The sequence below is a fragment of the Cyrtonyx montezumae genome, unplaced genomic scaffold (genome assembly GCF_038088225.1).
Source record: "Cyrtonyx montezumae isolate F1298 unplaced genomic scaffold, pur_monq_1.0 scaffold_7, whole genome shotgun sequence".
NCBI classification, from domain to species: domain Eukaryota; kingdom Metazoa; phylum Chordata; class Aves; order Galliformes; family Odontophoridae; genus Cyrtonyx; species Cyrtonyx montezumae.
The window spans coordinates 35,209,851-35,232,992 of NW_027072078.1; the positions used below are offsets into that span (position 1 = coordinate 35,209,851).

General features: G+C 44.8%; 1 protein-coding gene across 6 annotated transcripts in view; it reads left to right on the plus strand.

Annotated features, from left to right (window-relative positions):
• GPD2 (glycerol-3-phosphate dehydrogenase 2) overlaps nucleotides 1-23,142 on the plus strand; it is a 47,244-nt gene that overhangs the window by 18,814 nt on the left and 5,288 nt on the right. For all 6 annotated transcript variants that reach the window (XM_065750859.1, XM_065750861.1, XM_065750862.1 and 3 more), the window contains exons 4-13: nucleotides 685-809; nucleotides 1,800-1,897; nucleotides 2,484-2,647; nucleotides 13,818-13,982; nucleotides 14,488-14,632; nucleotides 18,853-19,046; nucleotides 21,432-21,566; nucleotides 21,848-22,023; nucleotides 22,405-22,536; nucleotides 22,784-22,942. In XM_065750859.1, coding sequence (XP_065606931.1) covers nucleotides 685-809; nucleotides 1,800-1,897; nucleotides 2,484-2,647; nucleotides 13,818-13,982; nucleotides 14,488-14,632; nucleotides 18,853-19,046; nucleotides 21,432-21,566; nucleotides 21,848-22,023; nucleotides 22,405-22,536; nucleotides 22,784-22,942 — 1,493 coding nt within the window. The remainder of the gene's footprint in view (nucleotides 1-684; nucleotides 810-1,799; nucleotides 1,898-2,483; nucleotides 2,648-13,817; nucleotides 13,983-14,487; nucleotides 14,633-18,852; nucleotides 19,047-21,431; nucleotides 21,567-21,847; nucleotides 22,024-22,404; nucleotides 22,537-22,783; nucleotides 22,943-23,142) is intronic.

Sequence of the window (23,142 nt, forward strand, 5' to 3'; positions counted from 1 at the left end):
GTTCACCATGCTTTTCCTTTCAAGTCTTCGTCCAACACCCCATCACTCCTCAGTGGGATAGCCTTAAGGTTTGCCTGGTTCATTCACCGTGCCAGCAGTCTTCTTGGGAAACTTTCTGGGGAGCAAATAATGGCAGTGCCCAGGTTCACAGAGATGTCATGGGGATGATTTCCAAGTGTCAGTCCCATAAGCTCTCCCTTGAGCGCACCCATCGTAGATGGGCCCTCTCCTGGCACTGGGAGCCTCTGGAGCAAACTTCAGGGAGAAGGCAGAGTTGCCAGTTATCTGTCTGGCTGCTGTGCTGCTGAAATAATTAGTGTGATAGTTTGAGCTCTCTGCTGCAAAGAGTTAAGGGTATTCATGAAAATATTCTGTTCTTGCTATGAATACAAACTATAATTTGCTTGAGGGAGCGTGGCCCCTATAATGTACTGTAATGCCTTTCTATTGTGAAATATCCAGGTTTTAATGTGCTTCTGTTTAAGTTCTGTTTTGACTTTTCCCTCAGGAAGAGGGCTAAAATTTTTCATTACAATATAGACAGTGCACTACACTTTGAATACAAATTTATCCATGTACAGAGTAATTTTTCTTGTGATTGTCTCTACCCTAGAGAAGTGTCTTTAATGAATTACATACAAATTGTGTAATTTAAGAAGTTAATTTGGTTTTCTGGTAACACAGGACTAAAAACAGCCCTTCTAGAAAGAGATGATTTCTCATCAGGGACCAGCAGCAGGAGTACTAAATTGATCCATGGTGGAGTGAGATATCTTCAGAAGGCCATCATGAAGTTGGATTTTGAGCAGGTAATTGTTTATGCAGGTTGTTAAGCAAAAATCGCTGGTAGACACTTCCCCTATCTCAATTATATCACAGTTCTTTCTTTTGTTAATACTTGACTGTGCACACACTGGCCGTGGATTGCAGTGTCTGAAAGCATCTCCAATTGGGCTTTCCTGAATAGGAATCGGTGGTGCCCTCTCCTGCTGAATTCACTTACAGGCAATCTAGATGGATTTTAGACTGTATGTGTTGGAGAGAGTGAGCAGAGACACTGACTTGAAAATAAAAAGAGCTGCATAGCTGTCAGGATCAGAATCAAGGGAGCGAGGGGTTGTCCCCATGATCCTGGAGTGGATGGAGAAAATATGATAAGTGATTATATGTTAACGCTTTGTACTTTCATGTTGCCTCAGTCTGGTGGAAGTGACACCCTTGCTTTCAGAAATTGATTTGTCTCGAGACTTCTCTAATTTAAAATACATTTTAGTGATAATACTGCTACAGAAACCACGACCTCTCAGGGGTAAACAAAACCAAACACAGTTATCCACCTATAGAAATCAAACTCTTTTTTTTTTTCCCTGAGAGAGCAACCTGATATTGGTTGATAGCACTGATCTGGGGGGGGGGGGGGGGGGGGGGTGTTTCTGCATTTGCGACTCAGAGTTGTGTGGGATTTAACTGTGGGAATCCGCACAGAAGCAGCACTCGATGTGTTCTGAACCTCAGTGGCCTCCTGCTGCTAGCTGGCAGTACTGCAGTGTGTTGGGATGGAAAACTGGGCAGCTGACCAGCCAGGGTACTGAAGTGAATCCACTTAAGCTTAACTTGCTTGGAAAGTATTTTCCTTAATTTCTGATTTAATGTTTTTTCCAGCAGATCTTAGCATGCTTCTGCAAGATCAGGGTGGTTTGTGTGAGACAGCTGTAGTGATAAACAGTTTTCTCATTAAATGTTGCGTTATGAGGCAGAATTGGGTAACTTGAAATTCTTATGTACTTATTTTTTTTCAGTACAAGATGGTGAAAGAAGCACTTCAGGAGCGTGCAAACCTACTTGAAATAGCTCCTCACCTTTCAGCTCCTTTGCCTATCATGCTGCCTGTTTACAAGTAAGCTCTGTTGTCATACCTCTTCTTTAGCGTGTCCTTTAACAAGCAAGGCATTTCCTGGAGAAGTTTCCAGATGCCTCTTCCCAGGCATGTCTTTGACAGCACTTTGAAAGCAGTGAGTTTTTGATTAATCTTCCTAATGTGTGGCCTTATTCCTGTCCTACAGAGCAGGCTTATAGCTGGAGCTCATGTAGGTCAGCAGTGGGCTATGTTTATTTGATGTTGTTTGTGCAGGAGGTGTCAGCTCTTCCAACTCCAGCTCATCTCCATTCCTCAGATGCACATGTCAAAGCAATCTGGTTCTTCCTTCAACACAGAGTTCTGATTCCTTATTGAAGTAAAAAACAGTTTATAATCCTAGGGGAAAAAAAAGTACTGAGTTTAGGTGGCTTCCTGAAGGGAGGAGATCAGCTGAAAATAGCACCAGTACATAGCTTTTTGCACATTTACTATGTGATACTCTGATTTTGTTAAGTAGTACAAAAGGAAAACTAGTGCAGTACAGTACGCTGGGTTCTGTGTTACAAGAAGTGTGTGCTTTCTCTTTTTCACTTCCCATGAAATCAGAGTACTTTTTTTCCTGCAGGTGGTGGCAGCTGCCATATTACTGGATTGGAATAAAACTGTATGACCTCGTGGCAGGAAGTCAGTGTCTGAAAAGGAGTTACGTCCTCAGCAAGTCACGAGCCTTGGAGCACTTCCCAATGCTGCGCAAGGACAAGCTTGTTGGAGCTATTGTCTATTATGATGGTACGTTCCCTTACGTGAATTTTATTGCTTTGTTCTGTATTTTGGGGGGAGGAGGAAGGGAGGAGCATGTGTACATCAGCTGCATTCTCTCCAAAGGGAAGAACGACTTGAAGGATTCAGTTTGCATCTTAATTTATATCTGTCAAATTCTTGCTTAAGGTGCTCACCATGGTAATTTATGGGATGTAGAAGAGGATGTGTTTGTTTTTCCAGCTAGTAGGTGTAGTGATATGTGAAAGCGAGTGGATCTTCTAAGCAGACAGTCCCTGCCTTTGTCCCATCGAGGTCTGCAGATACAGGGGCAGTCTGAAAACAAAATTGGTGAAGGATTCGTTGGTTTCCTTGACGTAGGGCTACCTAGAAGTCTTGCTTGCCCTGAGTCACAGGTATCTTGAGTTTATCCAAACCGCATAACAGTGGAAAGCACTGAGATACAGCAGGTTGTATCTCTTACCTGTCAGAAGTTTGATACTGAATTTTGTATAATGCTGGAAAGCACTCCTTGAGTTGGAGTACAGGGCATAATGTCATAACTGCTTCCTTGACGTGCTTGGTTCTGTTAATATATCTAGAAGATAGAGCACTTTTATTTTGCAGCAGAGTTGCATGCTGTTTTGTATTGCGTTCAGTTGGATTGTTTATTCCCCATTTCCCATTTTTCTACTAAAACTTTCTCAGTAATTGAGCCATCTTGGTAGTATCAAAACACAAATGTGTTAAGGACAGTAGGCCCCGGATCCTTGCAGGCCTGGAGGAGCCTTCCAAAGAATAGATAGTTGAAATGCTGACTTGCTTCAGTAGTGGTACAGTTCTTAGTTTTTTACCTGAAGATGTTGGGTTTTTTTGACCTCTTGAAAATCACAGATGTCTTCACACAGAACTGATGACAGAGGTTGTACTTCTCCTTTTTTAGAACTTCATTTATAGCATTCATCAGCTTATCAATAGGGGCCTTTGTACTGGGAAGAAGTAGGGAGGGACTCTTGAAAGATGCTGGCTCGGGTAGCTTTAGTGAGGCCTCTGGCACACTGGTAATTGTAAGCTGCCTTACAGAGTCCAACGGAGTGAAAAACAGACCTGCATGCTTTTATGCATAGGTTCTTATTTGGGGGTGGAGTGAGATTTAATAGGTGGATGTAGATTCTATAGAGCAAAGTGAAAATGTGCCTCTCTGTATTAAAGATACAGAGGAAATAAGAGGTTATTTAAAAACAAGGGGTTTTTTTAATGGAGTTTTGTGGCATTTTAACTGTGTCAAATGGAAGAAATGAAAGCTTTCATGTACCAGAACAAGAGCTGCTGTAAATAACATACACAGAAGTAATTCAGACTTATTTTTTTCATTATTATAAGCTATTCCTTCTCTTAGACTGATAGGAGATCCCAGGAGTACACGAGAACAACGAATTACACTGTAATTATGCCTCTTGTAAGAGCACTATAGCTTGGGAATCTATAACCTATCGAAGCCTTTCCTGATGAAGTAGTTTGGATATATCAGAGCTCCGTACTACTGCAGCATCCTAAAAGTGTACATTTACAGGATAACCTTAAGGATAAGCTTCTTTGAATAATTGTTTCAAATGGTGTTGCAGTAAATGTAAAAGTTCAGCTCCAAATGTCTCATGGTCTTTCAGAGGCAGAGATCTGTGCTTTACCTGCAGCCAATGGACAGAGATGGCCGATGGTTTCCTTGCCTGCCCAAAGAGTAGGGAGCAAACCCACCCTGTGTATTTAAAACAAAGCATAAAATAGAAGGAAGAATAAAAGGGGGGTGGAAAAAGGCAAGGTATGAATTCTGAAGGCTGGCTTATGAGGAGCGAGGGCTGTGATAATCATAATATAAGCATATAAGCTCATAATAATCATCACTTTGCTTATTATTATGAGCTTGACAAAACAAGTGGCTGGCAGAAAATCTCACCATTCTCACTGGTGGAACAACAATGGTGCTGGCAAGACTTCCAGACTGATGGGGAGAGAGATCTCCGAAGTGGAATTTGTTTGTGTAACTGGACTTACTGTTTTTCTCTTCAAGCTGAGGCTACTGCAGAGTAGCTGGCATGCCTTTCTTTTTCAGAACTTTAAGAAGTGCTACTGGCAGTTAACAGCACCACCAAAATGAACTGTGCAGCTCCTTGAAGCCTCAGCTGAGTGCAGAGGTGTTTCTAAAACACAGGAGGCATCATCACCTGGATGGTGCTGCTTTGAGGCTGTGTGTACGCAGTTCTTATGGTGCCCCATTCCAGAATGAAACTTTGTAGGTAGATGTGTGCCACAGTATTTCTCCGCTGGTCAGTCTGCAGGGCATGGTATGGGCTCACAGTCCTCTGTGAAAGCATTACTTTGTTTATCTTGATCAATTAACTTGTGCTCTGTCAACACCAGTCAGCCCGCACACTACATTGTAAACCTGTTAATTTGAATTTTAACGAGTCCAAAGGAGTGGAGGACAAAAGGAAATGGAACTTAAAGTGGAGAAGGGAAAGATCTGGCTGAATTTTGCTCACTTTAATTCTCTCACCAGAATTAGTCATGAATGAGAGCATTAAATAACAGCAAAAAAAAAAAAAAAGCCAACAACAAACAAAACAACCCTCAGAATGTTTGAATCTTAAAATAGGTCACATCTCCCCTCTGTGTCCATATTCTCCCTGTGTAAGGCACAAATAAAATGGGCTGATGTTGTTTTCTTGTTCCCTGTGTTCCTGTCTCTCTCATAATTCCTGTCTCTGTCGTGCTTTGTGTCTGCAGTTGTACACAGCAGCATCTCTCTGTTGGGCACGTTGACTGCCACCAGCGAGGGGAATAACTGAAGATGTTCGTTATGTGGGTTACTTTTTAATCTGGTAAAACCACCTCTCCAGTGATATTCCTGACAGTGGCAACGTTGTCTTGCAAGGAAAAGAAACAAAAATACCGTGCTTTTCTCTGTAATCGGTGATCAAGCCGGTGCCACGTCAAGTGACCCGTTATTCTGAATATTTTGTGTTCTGAAATGTTGCCACGGTTATCTTAATTACATTTTTTTTTTAATTGTTTATACAGGCAAAAAAAAAAAAAAGATGGTACATTATAAATGTTGAAGCACCAGCAATAGCAAGTCACAGGCTTTACCAGGGGCTATTCTTGCTCTGTCTCAGCATCGGGAAACTAAAGCATATGTTGGATGTTAGCCTGGGTGTACACAACGTGTCCTATTTATTCAAGGTTTTCTTTGAAGCCACAACTTACAAGTTTGTTTCTTAGGGGTACATGTCAGACTTCATTTAGCATTTGTTGGTATTAGGATACTCCTGAATAGCAAAAAGGCAATATTTTGGGGGAAGAACGTGGCTGCTATCTGAGCAGTGATCTGTCAGTTCCATTTATGTAGCTCAAGGAAAACTGGAAGAGAGGCACTATGGAGAGCTGGCCTGAGATCTCCAGATCATATGCAGAATTATTTTAAAGCATTTTAAACGGAAGAATTAATCTCCATTTAAATCATACGTAGTTTATGTTAAAACCTGGGGAAAGCATTAAGGAGGAGATGCAAGAGGACAGAATATTTATGTAGAAATTGTAAGTGGCACAGATCTTCTTAAGATGCGTTGCTTCCTATTTCTGTTACTCGCAGACTTCTCTGCCTACATATTTGTCCCTCTCAGGATGAGCCTTTAGGTGTGTAAGGAGATTTTTGTTCTGGAGCCAGTCATGAATTTAAGATTGTTTTAGGGTATTTTTTAATTGACCTCGTGCTTGGAATTTGCAGTTACTTTCTGAAAATAGGGATTAATGTACACTGCTCCTGTCATACTCTGTGTGGCTTCAAGGAATCTCATTGCTTAATGCCTCCTCCTTTGACTTTCCAGTACGCTTACTGGGATGTACATAGCTGTTCTCTGCATTCTTGGTACTTGTTCTCTCCTGAAATGTTTTAATATGAAGGTTATTTAAACATAAAGGGGAAAAAAAAAAAGAAAGCATTGGCAGAGAATTTAGCTTTCCTCGTGTTCAGCAAATCCCACGAGAAATCCTTCCTGGGCACACAGGCACACACACCGACACGCACAAAAATCAATGCAAAAGAGTAGGGCATTCATTAAGCTGTCAAAAATGGAATAAATGCTTTTTTTTATTTAGGCTCTTGTAGCTATTTTTCCCAGTTTTCACATGTGTCCTGAATTACCAACTGGCTCAGCTTTATAATTCATATTTGACAAATTAACATTTTGAGAGCGTTGTGAGCCGTGGTAGGGGGGTTACCCTGTTACAGATGTGGACAACTGTATGGCTTTTCTCCTTTCCCTGGATATGGAAACTCGATGACAGTTGGTCACTGAAAAGCTTTTTCTGTGGGTGAAATACACCGCTAACCGTATTTCTTGGTATTTCAAACTTGAAGGGAGATGAATGAGAGAAGCCTCGCAGGCACTCGGGGCGGAGGTCCGACCTGGCCGAGTCTGCCACGCGTGCTTCACGTCCAGCGCTTCTCCAATGCGTTTCGTGCCATGTTTTATGTAGTAGGGCTGGACTCGGGGTGCTGAGGTCTCGGGAAGGATGGCGAGGAGCAGCCGGCTGCCTCCAGCGGAGCGGTGCGCGTCGTGGGCTGAACCCGGAGCGGCGATGGCGCTCTCGTTAGCGACGCGAGCGGAAGCATTAGCGGGCAGCGCGCTCCGAGCGCTGCTTCCCCCGCTGATCAGATCGGACGGCTGCTTTTAGCGGCCGCGTCTCCCTGCCTGGAACCGCGCTCTCGCCTTCCGCCGTCGTTTTCAAGGGGGATAAAATCACTCGCTTAAAACGGCTTGCGTCTTTAACCCGCTTTTCCCTCCGTCGGAGGGCACGGCCGTACCTACGGGAGCCCTAGTTCAGCAACAAAAGGCCGTGCATTCCGGAGCACTTGTTCTTTCTTTGCTGGAGGCATCGCTCCCGATAGCGCGCAGATGATAACTGCATCTCCTGCTGTACCTGTAACAATTTAATTGTGTAAGTCAGCCCAGTCAAGCATCCCTGGCTCATGACTGGGAGACATGAAATTCATTGTCATTATTGTCCCTGTCATTTTGGATCATTATATCCCGCTGCAGAATTTTCCTCACTCCAGTGCTTTCTTACCTCCAGGAGCCGGGGATTATGGCTGAGGTTGGGGTGGGGGCAGGACTGTGAACTACATTTACCTCAGGGGAGCCACAGATTAAATTGGCTTTGCTCTCTGACTTGCTGGATTCATCTGTTTGTACGCTGTGGGTTTAGGGTTGGGAGTGATGAATATTCCAGTGAATTCTGTGCCTCTGTGTTGGTGGGTTTTTTGTTGTTGTTTTTGCTGTTTGTTTTTGCTCTTTAATGCTCACAGAAGCAAAGGAAGATTTTTGTGTCCCTTAAGAAGTGAATGGGGAATAATTCTTCAGATCATTTTACCTAAAAGATTTAAGATTTATTCCCGAGTAAAATGATGCTGTTTGTACATCGTGCCGCAGACACCTCGTTGTGCCCCAGTGTGCTGTGATTTTCAAGGGGAAGGCTCCATCAGAGCACATAACCATGCTGTAATTGATATGCAGGTTCTGTGTGAGCATAATAGCAGGTCATGCTTAATAGGTACTGGTTCTGTACACCAGACAGGGCTGTGTGGATGGTAGGGGCCATCAGCTGTGTGTTCCCATGCACCTCAGGCAGATGTGGGTATGGGGCAGTGGGGCTGGGGCTGCTCGAGGGAGTCTGCCCAGAGCACCTTGTTGTATTGTGGGCAGAGCAAGCAGGGCATGCACTGGTGCCGTGGTCAGGCTGCCCTCACAGCTCTGTCCTTCAGCCTTCATCCCCAGCAGGGTTCCTCCAGGCCTCGCTGCAGAGCTGCTCATCCATCCTGCAGGACGTGCCGTGTCCCCGTGGCACGGCCGAGGCAGGCTGGTCCTGATGCTTGTGTGCTGTGACATCTCAGCATGGCTGCCACAAACTGACAGTGACAGTGTTTGGTCTCATTTTAACACTGTGCTTTTACTTACGCTGACACCGCAATATGACTGTGGTGACAAGTTGAAGGCTGATAGAAAGAAGTGGGAAACAACGTAATTACAAAGCAGCAGTGCTGAACAGTAATTCCAAATTCTCTTCCCTAATGTGTTCAAATAGCACGGTGTATTTTTATATGCCAGTGCTGTGGCTTGAGTTGGTTTTAGCTTGTGTGCCATACCGTGATGCTACAGCTGAATATTGTTATGTGCTTATTTGTTTATAACTGTATATAGGTTGGAGTGCATTGTGTTTTTCTTTCCTCATCTTCCTCGTGACCCTGTTTGCTTTTTGTGTGGCTGTGCAATGTGCTTGGTTAGTTTTCTTCGCACAGATAGCCAGGTGCAAAGCTGAGCATGGTTCTTACATGATTTGTATCAGCAGCGTTAGCAGTGTGCTGAGGTACTGCTGTGGGACTGAGTGGGCTGAGTCGGAATGATGTTCCCTCTGAAGCAGCCCAAGAACAACTCCACGTATGCTGCGTGTCCTAGAAAGCCTTTAAGTTTTGCTGGATTTTTGACCTGGCTTAAGTTGCACATGATTCAGGGAGTTAATAGCTGAAATCTGAGGGCATTTCTGATGACTTGATGTGTGAGTCAAAACTGAAGTTAACATCTCCGTTTGTTCCACGTAGGCTTGGGGAGAAGGGCTGACTGCATTCCTCTGGAGGGAGCCTGGAACTACTTGTAGGCACTATGAATCAGCTGGAGTGACTCAATTGGGATGCAACTGGTTCCACTGTCTACAGCAGATGTTGAGATCTCGTTTTAATACTTGTAATAAAACTGTTCCTGTAATTAAGCACTTTCTATTTAGAAATTGGTGAATGCAGGCAGCCCTGATAACTTAATTATATATCACGGTATGTAACTAGAAATCGACTGCCTTAAATTTGGTAAGCTTTGTATATGCACAACAGGAACGTTTTGGTGCGTGTGGCACGTGTTGTTGGACTCCACGTGCCAGTTTCTGTGTTCTTTTACAGCATGAGTGCAATTAGGCACGAGTGATGTAGAACTATAAGGTTATCATTTTAAGATGACTTCAGAATATCAGTGCTTTTTAGGACAGTGGGCATTGATATTGTGACAGTGTAGTGATATCACATCTTGATAGGATGTGGGGCATGTTCCAGATGCAGGTGGTTACCTTGCACAGGCAGAGCTGACTCTTTGTATGGATGTATTATGTGGAGATTCAAAATCGTGGCCTAGTTCTCTCATCCAAATATTTCTTTTAAACTTTTTTCTTCCTTCCAAAAGAAGCCTGGTGTGTATTTCTCTAGAAGATCTGCCCTCCTGAGAAACCACATTAAGGCTGTCGTCCAGCTTCTTGCATGGCTAATCTCCAGCTCTCCATTAAGCTTGACCTCGGCAGCAATAATTAGATAAGCCTAATAGGAAAAGACTGTGAATTGACACAAGGTGAGACAGCATTCGTGTCTGTTGCAGGGACTGCAAGCCTGCTCCTTAAAGCAAGAAGTCTGGAGTAGTACTGCAACAGCATGGATGTGTGACGTGGTTTTGCAAAGTGTTTGGGGGCAGTGTCACTGAACACAGCTGTGGCATGACAGTAGTGTAACAAAGCATTGGTGCTTAGCATAGGAAAGTTAGGTGGATAGCATGTCACTCTGAGGATTAATGGAGTTCTACCCTCTGCAGTCACTGCCTACTGAGCAGTGGTGATTTCCAGCTGTGGAGTTGTGGAGGAGAGGGCAGGAATGGGCCAAAAAGCAGCGTGTGTCAGGGTGACATGGTGCAGAGCTCCCAACGTGCCTCGTTGGCATGCTGCATTTCACACAGCTCCAACTGCTACAGTCTGTGGGCTTTGGTACCACTACTGGCTGTGGTTCAACACTGGTAAAAATAAAACCCAATGTACGCTGTGCACGCTGTAGGAGGATTCTCATAGTGCCAACGGAAGCATTGTCTGTTCTTATTTGAAGAAATACAGCATTTGCTCAAAGGAGTGAAAATAGAATTTTCCTGAATTACAGGGGAAAAAAAATATTATAAACCGAGTGGCATCACTGTTGATCTTATGTGGAACACACTGACAAAATGTCTTCTGGCCCCAGATGTCTTCAATAGTATGCCTTCTAAGAGCAGTGTTTATATTTCTGGAAGGATTAAGTGTCCCTTCACTGAAAGCAGTTACGCCAGCGTCTCGTTAAGTGTTGGCTACCCGTGATGAAAACGAGCTTACTGCAATTATTGCTGTACAATGAGCACATGACAACAGCAGTAATGAGATGGGAGGCTCTTTGTTTTGCTAGAAGTCATGTGAAGGATTTCAGTACCTGTTTTTGAGTTGTACCTTGGGAGGAGGTGTGAGGAAGGCTTGACAGGTTCCATCAGGGGCTCCTGGATGCTCATCCCACAGCCGCTGCCGGGTGCAGCCCCTGGAGATGTACTTGTAACACAACTCTTGGATTTACCACTCACATCATGCAGAAGAAATCCATGGTATAGTAGAAGGGGGAGCAAGGGGAGGTGGTTCTGTGCTTGCTTTGGAGCACCAATGAATGATGTGGAGGACAACGGCTGCAAAACTGCCTGGAGTGGATGATGCAGAGCCTCCCACAGGTCTGCGGTCACCTTGTCCTTGGCACACGCCCGTGCCTTGGGTTTCCTGGGCATTTTCTGAGCGTGCTAATAGTGCTAGTGTCAAGAAGGCTTTACATCTCTGTTTGGAGAAAGTTAAGCTTGGAGGCATTTATCTTGGGTTTGGGGAACCTGAATGTTGTGGGAGGAGGATGGTATTTTGCTGAAAAAATAAGAAGACTGAGAGGCAGGAGTCTTGTTCATCTCCCTCCTGTTTCTCTCGAGTGGTAGTGATAGTTGGAGTGCCACAGCACATTCTAGCCTGTTTGGATTTGGGAATGATTATCTCAAACTGGCATGGCTGAAGGTAACTAGGTTTATTATAAGGCAGCAAAAATGTTTTCTCAGCAGTGAATGGTGCTGTAGTGAGCTGTTCTGTAGTACCTTTGCAATAGCTGCTCTGCATGGAGGAGCAGCAACGGCTCATTCAGATGTCAAGGCAGAAGGTGATCACACAAAGTGCCAAGTTTTAATGTCATTGTTTGTGGGAAGACGTGCACGTGCGAGTTAAAGTTAAAAGCACACAGACACCTCCCGACAAATAAACCTGTTCCTGAGTGGAAGAGCCATCGTACCGTGACCCCGTCTTACCGAACTGTTGAGGTATTATTCTCCATAGATGATAAATTTATGAGCCAGTAAGTCACTCCTCATTGCTTTCCAATCTAGGCCTCCACAGATCTCTGCTGTTTATACTGTGAAATACTCCAGGACTCCGTGCTGTGGATTCCATTAATCTGAAACCAGTGTTGTTTTTTCTAGGGGTGTAGTTAATCAGCAACTGGTTGTTTCCAGGTCCTCTTCCTGCAGGCACATTACCTAGGCACTCAGCACTCCGAGTTCCCTCAGACAGCCTGGAACTGAGCAATGGCAAAGGTTTTCTCATGGCAGAATAGCGATGAGGGGGATGTGGATGAGAAGAGGGCTACCATGAAGGGGGTGCAGTGCACAGCTGCTGCTTTGGGCCTTCATTTGTGTGGAGGTGGCACCTCCTCCCGGGTGGCAGTTGTGGTGTTTCCTGCCCTGTGCAGCAAACCCCTGCAGCACCCCATGGCTCATGGAGCTGCAAACAGAGCACCAGAGCAAAGAGGGCTGGCTGCAGGCTGCCCTGCTTCTGCATGCCTTCAGCCCTGGGCTAGAGGAGCGTTCTGCATGTGCTTGTTTGTTATGGTAGCTGCTGTAACGAGGCTTGCTGCTATTCTTTGTCTTCTTCCCCCCCACTCTCTGCTGCTCACTGTGTGCACAAGGCGTTGAGCGTTCTCAGCCCTTCGTTACGGTGCTCCGTTTTGAGGTAGGCTTTGTAAGGTCACTTCATCCCTTCCCTGACACTGCTGTAGCAGAAATGTTGATGCGTTTGTTTAATGATTTGCCTGCCACTTCTGACAGATGGCTGTTTAGTCTCATGCATCTGCTGTGTTGGAGCATCTGCAACTTTTCCTGACATCTTGCTAAGTTGTTTTGCTGTTCTTTTCTGCAGTTTATTCTGGGCATTGTTTGCGGAGTTGAATCAGAGTTAGTGTTTGTTTCTTCATCGGTGCTTCATCATATCACTGTTTCTGTTCACTTCGCATAACTTGCCTTGTGCTTGAAGACTGATGGCACACATTGCCTCAGCTGGGTTAGAATGAGGATGAGGGGAGGGGAGGTGGCACCTCCAGGCCATTGATCCCATCTTTATAACTTTGCCCTTTTAGCTGGGAACAGATTATGTGCACGGCGGTTTGAGATGCGCGGGCAGAATCAGAAGGACCAAACTTTGCATAAACCATTTGTACTGAACGCTCAGAATGCTGGCAACATAAATCAACAACAATATCTATTACAAATTCATCACTTTACCTGTATTATCTTTGATGGAACTGCTCCGGGCACGTGGGCAAGTGAACCACATCTGAGGAAGTTTAGCCCTGCTGTAAATTAATTATTCAGGACACACAGAGCCTGGCCCCTTCAGCGTATAGTAATTCTTTCCAGCCAGCATCCTGGACTTTAACTTCAGTGGCAATAATAAATAGGAAAAGTCTCAGGTGAAGCCCGTGTTTTAAAGTAATTAATCATCTTCCCCTCGTGGTCCCTCCACCTCTCTCTTGGTTTTCTTTAACGAGGGAATTTCAGTAATAAATCTTTAATGATATGTGTTAAGAATCCTTTATTAATTCCTGTCCACTTCCTTATTTTCTGATGATTTTATGCTGTATGTTGGGAAGCTGAAATATCTATGAGGTAGTAATACAAAAGAAAGTTACAGAGAACTTTTCATTTAGCACAGCCCAGAAGATTTGTTGTGTTTCACACGTAGCGTGGAGCAGGAGCTGGTTCTGGATTGCAGCAGGGCTGCACGGGGAGCAGCATCGCTCTGCGGGGTGGCTGAGCCCATCGCCCTCAGCCCCACGGCAGTGAGGGGCGTGGGGTGGGAGCACGGTGGGGGCCGTGTGGAGGACGTGTCTTATGAGCATCCATCACAGCTATCGGATGTGACAGGGACAGCTGTGACAGATCGGTTCTGACACGCTTCCCTACCCCGCGTCCGTGGCTGGAGGTGACTCACATCCTTCCCCCATCCCTTCCCACTGCAGGACAGCACAACGACGCGCGGATGAACCTCGCCATCGCCCTCACCGCTGCCAGGTACGGTGCTGCCACCGCCAATTACACGGAGGTGCTGCGCCTGCTGAAGAGCACGGATCCGGGCAGCGGGAGGCAGCGCGTGTGTGGGGCACGCTGCAGGGACGTCCTCACAGGTGTGTGCCACGGCTGGGAGCTCTGCTGCTGGGAGCACCAAGCGCTGCCGGTAGATATCGACGAGCTGACAGAGGAGCCATGCAGTGGCATGGCAGTGGTGTCAGTCAGCTTGAACTTCTGTCACATTTTTCACTCGGATCCCGATGGTTTGGCAGCGTAGGCTGAGCTTTACATCCAAACCCTCCTGTCAAGCAGAGGCGCTGTTGTAAAATGCAGCGTGCCATATGATAATAATACCATTCCCCAGCCCCATCCTGCTGCTGGAGAGGGGCAGTTCAGCTCGCTCCTCCTCCACCTCCTCCCCTGCCTACACAGACAGCACTGAACTCTGCAAATCGCTTCCTCTGAAGTCTGGTGTTCAATGAGAACTTGGTTGATTTTTGAGAGCAGATCCAGCTGTTCCGAGCAGACAAGCAGTAGCTTAGGTTCACAGATTAATAACGCGGGGTGTCAGCAAGCAGGGAAACAAATGGGGCCCGTGATTGATGCTGCTTTCTTTCACAGGGCAGGAATTTGATGTCAGAGCCAAATGTGTTATCAATGCTACAGGACCTTTCACAGACTCAGTGCGCAAAATGGATGATCAGGAAGTACCCAACATCTGCCAGCCCAGCGCGGGCGTGCACATCGTGATGCCGGGTTACTACAGGTAACGATAGCCCAATCTGTTTGAAACAGTCTCTGCTGGTGTCTGTCCTGAATAAGCTTGTGGGGACACCGTTGTGGTTTTTATGGTAGCTTTGAATGCACGCTTCAAGATGTTTTAATTATTTTTTTTTTATTTAGAAGGTTCTGGTACTCTGCCTGTTAAAACACCAGCTTTGTCTAGGCAGAAAAGAGTGGAGCCTCTTAGCTTGTAGACGAAGCTTACGAGGGCAGAACTGCTGAAGCAGAAGGGCATTTAGGCAGTAACTGCTGTAAGGTGGCTCTCTCAGTATGGGGTGAGCTGGGCATGCGGCCGTTAAGAGAATGAGAAGCATGGAAAGCTTTCCAGGGAGGTTCCTGCCTTCTTAGAAAGCTTTCTGTCTTGGAAAACAGCATACTATCTAGGCAGTCATCTGGCATTGCACTCTACCCCTAGTATTTGTCTGGATGGACTCCACTGTGTTAAGAATGAAGCATGTACACTATGTAGCACGTAGTTCAGCGTAACATTAAGTGCTGGTAGGAAGATGCCCTCTCACCCTTGGTAGTTTGGTGCAGGGGGCTGCTCTGCCTGCACTGAGCTCACTGCAAGCTCCTGGGGCCCTCACTCTGCAGAGTCCTCCTGCTTCTCTCCTTATTCCTTGCTGCCAAACCAGATCCCCTTCTACCACACGTAAGCCGTTTCAGTTGAAGCTCAAATATTACCTTTGGTTCCTGAAGTCATTAGCATCCTAATGGAAATTCACATTTATAGACTTATACCGCTTCTGTTGATACAGTGCACGTACAATGATGCCTTCCATATGACTGTTGCAATCCTCTGTGAATATAAATTTAGACTTCAGTGCACAAAGTGTTGTTGTTGCCTGAGCTGTCCCAGTACGACATGTCCAGAGATTATAAAATTGAGGCAACTTTGGCCTACTGGAAAATCACTCTTGCAGTGTCTATTTTTTGTGTGTTCTCCCCCATGACAATCAGGGATTGACTCGATATCTGCTTTAAAACAACAGCCAAGTTTGTAGTCGTGGGTTTATCTCATACAGCACGTGCACAGCTAGATGGTTTTGGTGTAGGGCCGCAACGTCAGCTGATTGGCTTTGAATCACTTTGTAGGTTCCAAGTTGAAGATGGCTTGATACGCATGAGGGCTCTAATTATATGTTTCGTAAATACCTAATAATTGTAACTGCTAACGTGGAGAAAATCTCTTCTCCTTGTTCTCCTGTGTGTACATCAGCGTGTGGGCACTGCTTTTCTTGTCTGCCCACACTGCCTTGGTGCTACAGCTGATGAAATAAGACCAAATTTCCGTTTGGTAGAGAAGCCTGATCCAAGGAGCTGCATGGAAAACGCTTATGGTATTTAATCTCAATGGCACTGAGTCTTTATTCCTGGTTCCAAGTGGATGGGTATTCCTTAACAAATAAGGCTTGTATAATTGCATCTACTTGCCTTTGTGATTAAACAATTTGTAAAATCTGTGCAAGATTGGGCTGAAATTCTGTAACATAGGATTTTATATCTACACACGGTTAAGATTTTGTAAAACCTAACATTAACCTAATGCGTTCACTTCCCATGGGATTCTTGCTCGTTTGTGTTCTTCATTAATAGTCCCAGTATTCCTCCTCTCATTAATTCTATTTTTAGTATACATATCTGTTCTCGTAGCTGCAGTAACTCTTCTTCGCTCCCTATTGTTTAAGCATAATATCTGCAAAAGGAGAGAGGATTCTGGCCACCTTTGTTCAGATTAGCACATCTCAGGCAGGAAGCCAATGTGTGCAGTACTGACTCCCACTCAATGAATTGCAGGTATTTACAGTCCTCTTAAATTTTCCTATCTGCTCCATGTTCCACGTTCCAATTAAATTTGAATTATGGAATAGTTTGAGCCAGAACAGAGCCTTCAAGGCCGTGTGGTCCCAGCAGTGCATGGGGACAGCCACAGCTCCATCAGTGCTCAGGGCCCAGCCCCTGGCCATGCGTGTCTGCAGGCATGGGGCACTGCCACCTCTCCAAGCACTGTGCAGTGCCTCACCACCCTCAGTGCGATCAACTCCTTCCTTATCTCCACTCCTTAAACCTTAGCTCTGCTTTCTTGGAAATCACCTGTTTTCTATTTAATTGCAAGTGTGGTTTTTCCACTAGGAATCTTTCACGTTTCTTTTTAACTTGGTGAAACGCCGTCTTCCAACAACCAAAGTGAATAACTTCCTGACTTCAAGCTCGGGAGTTCAGACCTGTCCTTCATATAAGGTTTTTCCTAATTCAGCAGGAGTGTGTATTCAAGTTTCTTGTTTGTTATATTGTCTCTGAGTTGTTCAGTGTAGCCTTGCTGCTGCTGAGGAGCAGGAAGTGTATTTAGATCAGGCGTGCCCCCAAACACTTGGTGAAGTCAGCTGTGCTGTGTCATTAGCCCTCACAGGAGCGGGGTATCCTGATGTTTGCTCTGCTGACAGCCGCTCCAGATCCATCTGTATTAGGCTGCTAAGCTCTGTCTATTTGCTACTATATTTCTGTCTCGTATTAGAGTTTACAGGTCCTAATCTTACCCATTTTAGTGATCTTGGAAGATCACTAGAGGATCGTGACAGTGGGTGACAGTGCTCCCACAGCAGAAGCTGCCGTGTGAACACGCGTGCTCAGAGCCGTGCTCTGGGGAGCAGCACACTTCTGCAGGCAGGATGCTGCTGCTTGATTGTTTCAGTTGCTCTGCCATTAATTCTATAAGATTGAATAAACAGAGCAAGGGGAGGCTGAGAAGAACTTCCCAGGATCGCTGGCAGTCATTAAGTCAGTAAATTAATTGACACACACAAGGCTTCTTCATCCTTTCTCATGCTTGCTGTGTTGCCCTCTTGTCTGTACTTCAGTCTGTAGGTGTTACAGTGAAACTTATTTCTGATTCTTTCCTCATTTCTCTTCCACAGCTTTTTACATAGATTGTCTTAAAAAAAATATTATTCTTCTGTGAATGTCTGAAGTTATCTGAATATTCTGATGCTGTATATTAAATCTCTAGTTTCCTGCCTCTAAATCAATAGCTTTTTCATTTTAAAAAGTAATCATTTGTCTGACGTGATTTACCTTTCACAAATCTGTGTTGACTTCCCCTATTAAATTGTACTTTTCCAACTGTATGCTTAAGCTGTCTATAAATATCATCTAAAAGATGTTGTAATATACATGCTATGCATGAAACTTTCAGCTGTGTGCAGCCTTTCCAGGTAGTGCAGACTTGCCTTCAGTAACCAGTTCAGGCTTCCTAAAAATGAAATAATCCGTGATCCAGCTTGTAGCTTCCTTAACCAGGTAATTCTGTCCGACCCTCAGTCTGTCCCCCTTCAGCTTGTTGTGTTGGTAGTTACTTGGGACCCACTGAATTATCCTTCTTTGTCGCTCAGGTGCATGCTTCCTGTATCCTTGCAGCACCAGAAATAGGTGCAGAACCTGAAGCTGAGCTGCCTGCAGATGATTTTAGGAGGACTTGTAGCACCTAATAGCAAAGTCAGTGTCTTTCCTTTAAGTAGAAGCTAACAGAAAAAGGGGCAGCTTGAATATTCCCTGAATATTCCCTTGAATATTTCAGTTCTCTCCCCTTTTTTACTTCTTGTTCCTAACTTTGCCTTCTCCCACCCCACCCTTGTGAATACAGGTTGCAGTGGGTGTCTTCTCTGCCCCCTAAGTAAGAGGCATAAGTCACCTGATAAATGCTGTTACTAATGGTTGATCTTAAATCTCCCATCCCTTAGATAAAGCACATGGAAAGCAAACTGGAGTTTGGTTGGGTTTTTTTCCCCACTGCAGCCTGCACGCTGTTTCAGCTTCAGCTGTTCTTTGTGATACTGTATAGGTTGTTGTGTGTTCCTTAACACTAAAAGCAGTTGTTCGTTCCATGACAGGGGGCTTCCAGTAAATGCTGTGTTAAATTTCACATCCTTATATTTGAGTTTCCAGTGAGCAAGAATGAGTGGAGGAGGGAGGCACACGGTTGCTGTCACTGAGGATGTGTCCTGCTGTCTGGCTTAGGAGGTCACGTTCTGGGAATCACATTTAAGGGCCTTAGTTCCAGAAGTTTTGAGAAATATCTTTTCAAGTTGGATGGTGGTGATCTCTTTTGGCATAGGAGCAAGAGTGATGATGTAGTGCTCGAATGTGCACACGTTCAGATCCCTGGTGATGCCTGATCTGTTCTGAATCACGTCCCTTCTTTTTCAGCCCTGATAACATGGGTCTGCTCGACCCAGCCACCAGCGATGGCAGAGTGATTTTCTTCCTCCCATGGCAGAAGATGACTATCGCAGGGACCACGGACAGCCCCACAGATGTCACTTCCCATCCCATACCCACGGAAGAGGATATTAACTTCATTCTGAGTGAAGTGCGCAGCTACCTTAGTGTTGATGTTGAAGGTAGGAGCATCAGTTTCCTCTGGCAGGAATATCTGCCATGTTTCAATCTGAGTACGTGCTGTCTGTCTGAAGTTTTTCCAGTGACTGATAGCTGTGGTTCTTGCCCCTCTAATACTAGTGGGATGTAAGTGTCATCTTCATCTGTTTCAGAGCTATCACTGATGCTTTTCCAGATGTACTCTCCCCACCTGGACTATTTAAATGGAAATTGGTTGATATCTGGATGTGCAGATTTCCTGTACCTGTCACCTAGCAGGCAGCAGCTGTCAGATGACTCGTTCTGGCCTTTTTTGGGTGGCAGATGCAAAGTTTGGCTGCAGCGGGTCGATTTGGTTGTGTGTCTGTACAGGTGCTTCAAACAGTTCCCCTGATTATAGGAAGAGTGGTTCTGACTTTTCCTCTGTCTTCACTTCCATTTTTCTGGACACTTAATTACATTTATTGATGCAGTAGATACCTAACAGCTCAGCTCTCAGTTGAAGAGAGAAATATAACAGGCAGAAAGGGGAATTCATAGAAATCACATGGTGGCTGTTGAGCTCAGGATCTGAGCTGCAAACAGCTGTGTTGGAAGATGCTGCCTTGCTTGGCTGTAGTGCTACTTTAAAAGCAAGAGGTTTCCTTACTTTGTAGTGAGGTTTACAGTTTTGATAGGGTTTTGTTTGTTTGTTTAATGGTTCTGTGGCAGTGTCTGTGCTGCTGTTGTACTAAAGGAAACCTGAAAGCCCCTGTTTGTCAGGAACACTGCAGTCTCTGAGACTTAGGAAACTCACTGTCCAGAAATACCAGATTCCTGGGATGGGCAGCTTGATGGCTGCCTGTTGTACAGCTCTGGGACTGAGCCTGGAGGAAACGTACCCTTACATTTCTGGAGCAGAAACCACTGTAAGTCAGCATGGTGAGGCAGGCAGGCAGCTGCTGGCGTTCAGCCTGAGCGAGGCAGAAACCTTGCAAGGTATTTCACAGGAGTACATTATGAAGTGCTTAATTCTTCTGAATGAAACCTACCTAGGTGCATACTGTTTTTCACATGTGCAATTAGCAGTGTTTATAGATTGCCTGTTATTGAATTAACAACTGTGCTGGCCGTATCAACTCACTGCAGACCTGCCTTTTTGCTGCCAGAGACAGTGCCAGGGTTATCAACTTACACAGGCTTGGATGTGTTCCAAGTGTTTAATTATAGTGTCACGCATGCTGCTTTTTCTAGTTTCATTAGTTTATAAATGTAATATGGTATCTTATTTCTGTGATTAACACTTCATTTTGGCAGGTTAAACATGCTGGCAGAGCACCATTGATTTCTGAAATCTATTTTGTGTTCTTTGGGGATATTTTTACACCCTGTTACTGATTTTCTTTTATTATTATTTTTTTTTTAGTTATCAGTTATTTGAAAGCTGCATCAAAAATTGTTTTGGGGCTGCAGTGTAAAGTAAATTGGTCAATCTTTACTGCTGTAAATTTAACAAGCAACAAGATTAATTAGATTAGATTATTGGTTCCGTGTTTTATATATTCCTGAAAAAAGTACCTTTCAGAGGATAGGGTATTTTCCTACAAGTGTTAAGGACTTCTTTTAACTGCTTGTTGCCTTCACATTTTATTCTTTCACATTTAGTGGAAGGTCAGAGTTGGTTGTAGGGATATAGTGACTTGCAGGGAGTGGAGGAGTGGCATGGGGGCATGTAAATGGCCGTTGAGTTGGGCTTCTTGTGAAGTGTGAAAATGCTTCTGAAACAGGTAAGGTTGGAAGGTAGGGCTGGAAGAGGTGGCTGAGTAAGAACAGTGTGGACTTCTGGATGATCTCTGGCAAACCACCTGGGCCCTTTGGGGTTGCTGTGTGAATGCTGAGGGCTCAGGTGAGCAGCAGGCTTAGGAGATCTGCACCTGCAAGGCTATATAGCATGTGTGCCATCAGGCTTCTGGCAGAGGCTCTGATTAAAGATCTCTTATTTTCCAGATTTTCCTCTTGACAAATTCCATGCTACATTAAAAGCTTTTGAGTCCTAAAAGCAAATGTTATGGGAACAGACTTCATTCTGGTTTCTGAAATGCCATGTAGGGACTGCCCGGTCTGCGGAAGCACGGAGGATAAGACTTGGTGCTGGGCTGGGGTTGGTTATGGTGGGGTTTGTGTTTTGGATAGAGGGTTTTGTGAGTCTGAAAGCTGAGTCTCATTGCAGATGAGTTCCCAGAATCTCTTCTGTTGAATTCTTAGACAGATTCTTTAGCTCTGTTTAGGATCAGATAACAGCATTGATACAGAGAAGGACAGTGCTGTTTTCCATGGTACTTAGAGGTAGCACCACAGAGACCATAAGATGGATAGGAAATAAATACAAAGTTCCTGACTGATTTGGGTTGACTATCTCTTCTGGACAGTGAGAAGAGGAGATGTGTTGGCAGCATGGAGCGGCATTCGTCCTCTGGTCACTGACCCCAACTCCAAAGACACGCAGTCGATAAGCCGGAACCATGTTGTTGCTGTTAGTGACAGTGGCCTTGTCACCATAGCAGGTAGTGGACGTTCATTTTGACTGTTGCTTTTGTTTGGCTCCTCCAGTCCCCCAGTGTGTTTTGTGCACACATCTTTCTTCTTGCAGGGTGATGCTTTGCATTCCTCCAGTTAGGTAGTGGTCCGTCAGTGGCAGTGTGACTAGAGAACAGCTCTAGTAAGAGTAATATGATAAAATACATCACAAAGTTGTAGGGGTTGGAAGGGACCTCTAGAGATCATCTAGTCCAATTTCATGCTTCCCTTGCTTTCCCCAAGTCAAGAAGCAAATGTGTGGTTACAGGTGGGAAGTGGACAACATACCGTTCCATGGCTCAGGACACCATTGATGCTGCTATTCAGGCACACAATCTGCCTGCAGGTTCCAGTAAGACAATTGGGCTGCTGCTTCAAGGGGCTGAGAACTGGAGCCCCACACTCTACATTAGGTTGGTCCAGGACTATGGACTTGAAAGTGAGGTGAGCCATTCTTACTGCTCGTGCACTGATACTTCTGTGTTGGAGGGTATTTTTTTTTCCCTTAAAGACAATATTGCATAACATCTTCACTGATTTCTGCTTTAAAGTGTTACGAGATGCTAGAGTCTCCCTTTCTTTAAGCACAACAAACCTGTGCTACTCGCAGATCACATCTGGAGCAGACGAGTGGAAGCACCACAGTCATTTATTTGGATATGTACATAGCAGCATTAGCATTGGCCTGACTCATTCGCAGTGCTAGCAGTTTCCTCTCACACCATCAGAACCTGATACCCTGTTGTTACTAGCAATGAGACAATGAAAAATGCATATATGTGATGTGCTTTCAGAAGCATACTGAACTTGTTTTCAACTCCATAGGTGGCTCAACATCTGGCTTCTACGTACGGTGACAAGGCTTTTGAGGTGGCCAAAATAGCCCAAGTTACAGGAAAGAGATGGCCTATCGTTGGAAAACGCCTTGTGTCTGAATTTCCTTATATTGAAGCTGAGGTATGTGGAAAACCTACAACACACTCGAGCACTTCTTGGGAATGAAGCAGATTGTAGAGCAGGTCATCCCATTCTGAAAAATACCTTCATGAGCCCTTTCCTTTGAGACTCGGATGCACCTGACCACTCTTAGAGAAGAACTTTCTCCTAATATCCAACCTGAAATAAATGTTTTAATATGAACATGTAATATTCAGTATATCTAATATGCACTCATCTACGTTTTTGCCTTGTCTTACTCCTTTAGGTCATCTATGGAGTGAAGGAGTATGCCCGCACCGCTGTGGATATCATTTCCCGACGGACTCGCTTGGCCTTCCTGAATGTGCAGGCTGCTGAGGAAGCTCTGCCAAGAATCGTAGATATCATGGGGAAAGAACTTAACTGGAATGAGCAGAAAAAAAAGGTGCAAAGGGCCTTTTTCATCTGGAAGTGTTTTGTTTTTCTCAACTAGTTTCCATGTTAACAATTGAAATTAATTGAATGGAAAACATCAGTGGGACTTTCTTCCTGAGAGGATGATACGTTTGGTGTTACTTCGTTTTGAAGCCTTCATCAAAATAGCTGTGAAATGAATGGGTGTTGGTTGGGGTGGAGGGGAGAGTG